The sequence below is a fragment of the Mya arenaria genome, chromosome 11 (genome assembly GCF_026914265.1).
Source record: "Mya arenaria isolate MELC-2E11 chromosome 11, ASM2691426v1".
Classification (NCBI taxonomy): Eukaryota; Metazoa; Mollusca; class Bivalvia; order Myida; family Myidae; genus Mya; species Mya arenaria.
The window spans coordinates 36247856-36256215 of NC_069132.1; the positions used below are offsets into that span (position 1 = coordinate 36247856).

The 8360-nt window shown below is 37.3% G+C and overlaps 1 protein-coding gene across 1 annotated transcript; it reads right to left on the bottom strand.

Moving 5' to 3' along the window:
• Window positions 1-624: 624 nt before the first annotated feature.
• LOC128207241 (uncharacterized) lies at window positions 625-7705 on the bottom strand. Its single transcript, XM_052910055.1, has 7 exons — window positions 7476-7705; window positions 6727-6799; window positions 4102-4149; window positions 3822-3869; window positions 3394-3489; window positions 2473-2604; window positions 625-1598 (listed from the first exon to the last, which is right to left on the bottom strand). Exons 1-7 carry the CDS (start codon window positions 7523-7525, stop codon window positions 1398-1400), a joined length of 648 nt encoding a protein of 215 aa, XP_052766015.1. The 5' UTR covers window positions 7526-7705; the 3' UTR covers window positions 625-1397.
• Between the last annotated feature and the right edge of the window lie 655 nt (window positions 7706-8360).

Here is an 8360-nt window from a genome sequence, read left to right on the forward strand (position 1 = left end):
TTTATTTAAGATTATTTTTAATAGCATGTAGATGATACCACATATTCACTATGCCAATATGCTCTTGTGTACCAAGCTACATAGCTCTGGATAATTATTTGTTGAGTTTGCTTCCTGATTGTTTAAAGCTGCACTCCCACAGATTGACCATTTTAACAACTTTTTTATTTTTTGACTTAGAAAAAGCAAATTTTTGCGTAAATATCTGCAAACCAATGATATAAGATTGCTGACAAAAAAACAACAGATTGTAGATTTTCATATTTCCGTTCGAAAAATGCATAAAACATTAATTTTTGAAGTTAAATATAAAAATCTACGATCTTGTTTTTTGTCAGCAGTCTTATATAACTGGTTTCCATAGATTTTCGCAAAATTTGGCTCGTTCCAAGACAAAAAAATAATAAAGTTTTCAAAACGTTCAATCTGTGAGAGTGCAGCTTTAAGACTGCTATAGTGTTTTAAAACACGATGTTAGGTTACAGGTTTTAGAAAAATAGACAGCGTTTATAACCGCTTTTGCTATTCTTGAAACACTATGTATGGATCCAGGTCTGAGAATGCTGCGTATATTTGCAGCGCGTATCACGATAATAGTTCATTAATATTTGGAGAACAAAAATGTCAGTGTTAAAACATATTTATTACCAGCAAAGGGTATACGACAGTATAACAATATATTATAACGAAATTAATTAATAAACAACTAATAACATATGTGTCGGTCCTGGTCTTCTTGATTCAAGGCAAATCATTCTGCCCCAAGATCTGTCCATTCCATGACGTCATTCACTCGTGCATTTCGTGCCAATTCAATTGAACATTGCACCGATGCATCAGTATGTTGTATAGAGGCGTGTCGGGTCTGTGGCGTTGATACAATCACTGATTTATTATTACCAAGCTTTTAATGCAGACCGTCATTCACACAAAGTGGGTCTCGCTATTACTTGTTGTACATCTCACATTAAAATCTTAGCAGAGCATTTTTATATCTACATTTTGAGCCGCACATACTTACGTTTTGGTATAAGTAATAAATAGATTTATATCTGTAAGTCATATCACATATTATTTTTTTATGAAAAAGTACAGAAACAATTAAGCTCAGTAGCCAAAAGTTTAAACATAAGCCCTGTTTAATGGCAGAGGGTAAACGCCAAAGATAATCAGATTGCACATACGTCCCATTCCAGATAGTTCAATCGATTTCCATTAATAACAGTTTTCTAATGCCTTCTTTTCCAACGCAAGGTAACAAAACACATTTTAGATCCAGCCATTGACGGGTTGTTATTATTAACATAAACTGTTGTCAAATTACTTTCCAACGTTATCATTTGACATGCATCCATATAGCCATGTATTGGCGGAGAAACCTAACGGTGATCTCCGACTCAGCAGCTGCACTCCCAAAATGTCCCGGTGGACATCGGTTTCCCATCCGAGAGTTTTACAGGATCAGTCCTCCTGGTGAAGCCGCCCTTGTCAAACGCCTGCTTCATATCAGCCGTCATAGTAAGGAATGCCTGTTCCACGTTGGTCGAGGTACGAGCGCTTGTCTCTAGATACGGGGCGCAAAGCCGGTCTGCCAGACCCTGAAGTCACCATCACTTGTTAGTTAAATCATACGTGTTACTGGTTCTTTTATTAACAATAAAACACGTTTACACACCAAGCCAGTCCACCAGCTCCTAAAGTCGCCATAACATATTGTTTAAATTTTAATATATGTGAAACATAATCATTTTCGGGGTGTTCGGAGTATGTGTAGTAGCTGTTGGTATGGTTATCCGTTCGTTTGCATAACATGATTAAATACATTCCGGCAATGGGAATGCTAATAAATGCACGATAACTTAAAAGTGAATATGACCAAACAGTTCTAAATTACAACTAATGCTTTGGTCATTGATCTGTATGCAATCGTCGATACTTCGGCGTTCTGGAACATGTTTGTGGGAAGACATCGTATCCACAGCAACCTAGGCACGAGAGGACAAAGAACAATATCCCACCTAGTATACAACTACCGACATTAGAACAGCACTGCCTAGCCGACCACTTTTCGGAAATCGATCTCCTTTTTATTCTGTCCGGTGTGGGAGTAATTGGAGGATCGTGTAAAATAGTGTCATTAAAATGCTTTATGTCTTTTACTAAAGTGTTAAATACATAAGAAATGTTGTGGGTATCTTTGGCGCTGCTTTCGATGTAAACAATCCCAAGACGGTCTGCAAGATCCTTAATGAAACCAAAAAGATATTACAATGGTAAAACAATGCAAATATCGTTTGCAGACTGAATATCTATAAATTATATTCAAGAAGGTACATAATTATATATAACATATGAGTATTCGTGCATAATTATTAACCAGCAGCATTCTTTTTGAGTGGCCATTTTTTACTAACCGGAACCTTGATTCAGAAGAATAAGGTCAAGTTTCAAAGAAATTTGATAATTACTTACTTTTCCCATCTCGAAGGTGACCACGCGCTTATCCTTGAGATCCGACTTGTTGCCCACGAGGAGTTTCACCACGTGACTTCCGCCATATTGGTCCACGTCCTTCATCCAGCGCGCCACGTTCTGGAACGTCTCCTGGAAAAAGCAATGTGAATAATTCCCGTACCAAAAGAGTTGAATATTACAAGTGCTACCAGGGATGACGTTCAGCAACGATATGTTTTAAGAGTAACGGTTAAAAATGTTGTAAGTGGCCGGCAAAGGAATTGTCGACGCTCTAAAGTTATAACTTATCACGATTTGTGCCAGTCTGTCTAATCGTATGACGGTTTTTACATTTGTTAGTTTCAATGGTATTTCATAATTTCATACGGAATGAATGCAACCAGCAGTCAATGTATATAAATTGGGCGTGGCTTTTTAAAAGCGGGTACGAGGTAGTTTACGTACCAGGTCAATAAAGTTGAAGATGATCATGACTTCGTTGAACACCAATAAAAGGCCATGGTGGCACAAAATTATATAAATATATATAAGAAAACCTACCATTTCAGTGGGGTCGAATACGATGATTACTCCATGGGTACCCCGACAGAAGGTTTTGGTGATTTTGTTAAGGGAACGAGGTAGTTTACGAACCATGTCAATGAAGTTGAAGACGATCATGACTTTGATGACCACCAATAAAATGCCATGTCGGCACAAAATTATATAAGTGTATACAAGAAAACCTAACATGTCAGTGAGGTCGAATACGATGATGACTCCATGGGTACCCCGACAGAAGGTTTTGGTGATTTTGTTAAGGATACGAGATAGTTTACGAACCATGTCAATGAAGTTGAAGACGATCATGACTTTGTTGACCAACAATAAAAGGCCATGGTGGTTCAAAATTATATATGTGTATATAAGAAAACTAACCATGTCAGTGAGGTCGAATACGATGATAACTCCATGGGTACCCCTGTAGAAGGCCTTGGTGATCGTGTTGAAGCGCTCTTGGCCCGCAGTGTCCCACTGGAGGAGCAAGAAGACAAACGTTGGAAAAATAATATTTGTTCAATGTTTGAGAAATTATGCAACAGACATCAGTTCAGAATTGACGCACATCTGCTTTAACAATCTTTAAAATGTTCATCATTCGCCGAATTGATATGTTATATGGGTATTAAATTTCCGTGTCTTTTTATTCAAACTAACGTGCTTCCCTTTATTTTAATTTCCGTGTGTAAGATTTATGACATAATTTACCTGCATGAGTTTCATTACCTGCATATATATATAAGAATGCAATGATGTTTGATGTACATTATTAAAATTTAAAAAAAAACAGATTCTTTTTTATTTACCATATTGAGTTTTATGATTTTCCCATCCATGTCTAATGTTCTGATTTTCTGAAAGCAAAAACGCATGTGGTCATAAATAGGAAGTAACCCATGATTTAACAAGCATGCACTGCACTAAACTTGTCCACCTTTTCTTTAACGTTGATTGTTTATTGGTGTACTAACATTGAAATGTCTTTTACAAGTATGTGCTGTAATAATAATGATTTTTATGATATTTCAAAAATAGTTTTAATTAAAGTGCTTGTTTTAATACCAAATGTAAGGTTCATTTACTCACAAAGTCCACTCCGATCGTGCTGATGTGATGTTCCGTGAACGTATCATCCTGAAATAAATGAGTTTGAGCGTTTAATGATTTTTAATAAAACAACCTAACACAAGAAATACAATTTATAAAATGTGTTTTAAGTTCATAAACTCATTTTCATGAAATATATGTATATTATAAAATAAACGTATTCTACAATTTATTGAAAGTCATCTCTTTATTGGTGTGAATGTTTCATCTAGTATCCCCTAATAATATTATGCTCCCTGGGAAGTCCATATGTCCTGTTTATAACCTGCCATGCTCCCTGTGAGTTGTTTATAACCTGCCATGCTCCGTCTGAGTTGTATATAACCTGCCATGCTCCCTGTGAGTTGTTTATAACATGTCTTGCTCCCTGGGAGTTATATATAACCTGCCATGCTCCCTTGGAGTTGTATATAACCTGCCATGCTCCCTGTGAGTTGTTTATAACATGTCTTGCTCCCTGGGAGTTATATATAACCTGCCATGCTCCCTGTGAAGTGTATATAACCTGCCTGAACTCCCTGGGAGTTGTGTATAATAACCTGTCTTTCTCTATGGGAGTTGTATATAGCCTGGCATGCTCTATGGGAATTGTATATAGCCTGGCATGCTCTCTGGGAGTTGTATATAACCTGGCATGCTCTCTGGGAGTTGTATATAGCCTGGCATGCTCTCTGGGAGTTGTATATAACCTGGCATGCTCCCTGTGAGTTGTTTATAACATGTCTTGCTCCCTGGGAGTTATATATAACCTGCCATGCTCTCTTGGAGTTGTATATAACCTGGCATGCTCTCTGGGAATTGTATATAACATGTCTTGCTCCCTGGGAGTTATATATAACCTGCCATGCTCTCTGGGAATTGTTTATAACATGTCTTGCTCCCTGGGAGTTATATATAACCTGCCATGCTCTCTGGGAATTGTTTATAACATGTCTTGCTCCCTGGGAGTTATATATAACCTGCCATGCTCTCTTGGAGTTGTATATAACCTGGCATGCTCCCTGTGAGTTGTTTATAACATGTCTTGCTCCCTGGGAGTTATATATAACCTGCCATGCTCTCTTGGAGTTGTATATAACCTGGCATGCTCTCTGGGAATTGTATATAACCTGGCATGCTCTCTGGGAATTGTATATAACCTGCCTTAACTCCCTGGGAGTTGTGTATAACCTAGCATGCTCTCTGGGAATTGTATATAACCTAGCATGCTCTCTGGGAATTGTATATAACCTAGCATGCTCTCTGGGAGTTGTATATAACCTAGCATGCTCTCTGGGAGTTGTATATAACGTAGCATGCTCTCTGGGAGTTGTATATAACCTAGCATGCTCTCTGGGAATTGTATATAACCTAGCAAGCTCTCTGTGAGTTTTATATAGCCTGGCATGCTCTCTGGGAATTGTATATAACCTAGCAAGCTCTCTGGGAGTTTTATATAGCCTGGCATGCTCTCTGGGAATTGTATATAACCTAGCATGCTCTCTGGGAATTATATATAACCTAGCAAGCTCTCTGGGAGTTTTATATAGCCTGGCATGCTCTCTGGGAATTGTATATGACCTAGCAAGCTCTCTGTGAGTTTTATATAGCCTGGCATGCTCTCTGGGAATTGTATATAACATAGCAAGCTCTCTGGGAGTTGTATATAACCTGGCATGCTCTCTGGGAATTGTATATAACCTGGCATGCTCTCTGGGAATTGTATATAGCCTGGCATGCTCTCTGTGAATTGTATATAACCTGGCATGCTCTCTGGGAATTGTATATAGCCTGGCATGCTATCTGGGAATTGTATATAACCTGCCTTAACTCCCTGGGAGTTGTGTATAACCTAGCATGCTCTCTGGGAGCTGTATATAGCCTGCCATGCTCCATGGGTGTTGTATATAACCTTTTTTTCTCCAAGGGAGCTGTATATAACCTGTGTATTACCTGTCGTGCTCACAGGGAGCTGTATATAACCTGTGTATTACCTGTCGTGCTCACAGGGAGCTGTATATAACCTGTGTATTACCTGTCGTGCTCACAGGGAGCTGTATATAACCTGTGTATTACCTGTCGTGCTCACAGGGAGCTGTATATAACCTGTGTACTACCTGTCGTGCTCACAGGGAGCTGTATATAACCTGTGTATTACCTGTCGTGCTCACAGGGAGCTGTATATAACCTGTGTATTACCTGTCGTGCTCACAGGGAGCTGTATATGACCTGTGTATTACCTGTCGTGCTCACAGGGAGCTGTATATAACCTGTGTATTACATGTCGTGCTTACAGGGAGCTGTATATAACCTGTGTATTACCTGTCGTGCTTACAGGGAGCTGTATATAACCTGTGTATTACCTGTCGTGCTCACAGGGAGCTGTATATAACCTGTGTATTACCTGTCGTGCTCACAGGGAGCTGTATATAACCTGTGTATTACCTGTCGTGCTCACAGGGAGCTGTATATAACCTGTTTTGCTCCCAGGAAATAATAACAGTCATGGAAGTCAAAGGTGAGATTCATGGCGCTATAACTCTTCTCCTCCGTAGAGGTGAGGTTGAGGGAAGAAGGCGTGGTTGGGGCGGGAATCGTTTGAGGCGTTTGGGTATGGGTACTTACGGCGTATCTTAGCAGGAGGTTGGACTTGCCCACACCCGAGTCACCGATAATCAGAAGCTTGAATAACAGGTCACTGCAAAGTAATAAGAGTTTTGAGAAATGCTAAATCTAGTTAGAACATAAATTGGAACACAATAGAACAGATAATCTATTAACCAGAATGTCATATATAGACCCATGTTGCTGAATATACGACCAATACAAACTTTCATTCGTCTATGATTATCATTTTTAAAGATCGAAATTACAATCAAAATAAAAACAAATACGTCTAAAATTTAAAAAAGAAAATGTCGATATATTGCATACTTAAGTTTAAATGTCTTTTAAGTACCTTTTGAATGCTGTTTTAACAACTTCTTTCAGGTAAGAAGTCCTTGAATAGACTTAAAAGCGTCACTATCAATATGTGTTAATCTTAACCCATAATACTGTATAACAGTTGGTATATATTATGGCCGCGTGATGTCATGTCTGATAACCTCTTTTGAAACAGGTTTTAGTGTACAACATAATATTTTGTCGTATACTCATACATTAATAATTTCTTACCTATTATCCCAAAGGGTATTTCATTATAAATAACCTTAATCCATCATCGGATATTAAGTTGTTTTTAAATTCTTTGAACAATAAACATAGAAAAAAAACATTTATATAAACTAAACTCTTACCCATCAATAAATAACTATCAAATTATAAGAACCCATCAATAAATAACTATCAGATTAAAAGATATAATAACTCACTTTTCCAATAGCCTATTGTCGTATGTTCCATTTTCAGTTTTGGTAGTCATGGTTATTTTCTTAATATAAATAAGTAAAGGCTTGACTCTTGTTCGATCCTATACCAACGATTTTTCTAATATTAATATTAAAAAACACTGACATCTGATCGGTATATATATTTGTTTGCGGTATTGCTCAACTTGACGTTGCGAAGTTTAAACACTCGTATTTACTGTACGTGGTCGATATGACTTGGCGGTGTTAGTCAGAGGGTTTACCAAAACTAAACATAGCCATTACGGGTAAATATCCTTATATCGATTGTTTGTACATTTACTAGTCCCAAATAATGAAGGTAAACCAAAATGCTTAAATTTTATTTTTGAAAGTAAAATTATGGAATACACGAAGGAAAATTTATGACATATTCTTACTAAGATATAAAAGAAGTTACTTCTGAATATAGTTTTCATAGCATAGTTCGATTCATAGTACTGATTCAATGAACTTTTTATATCTTTAGCCAGCTTTTAAAAAGGACCGGGTCGCGCAGAAAAAGGGCAGTGTTCTAAGGGATAAGAGGCCACATTGTATTGGGATGTAAAGAACGTAAATATTATAAAATTGACAAAAAAATAGAAATGTGTTTATTATTTTAGTTTTTTTTAGTTTTGAACAACTGCCAGATAAATTAGATTTGTTTTTTTTTAAATTTATGACCACATATTTTTTTTAAACAAAACAGGAAATTGTTTTCATTATCTAACGCAATCAGGTCTGAGAAAGGAAAAGGCTGCATTAGGGCCGAGGGTGCTACCAAAAGAAAAAAGAACAGGGTGCAGCACCGCTGCCAACTTAAACCCTATTTTAGGTCCGCACGTAAGTATTTACGAAAAAGTAAGA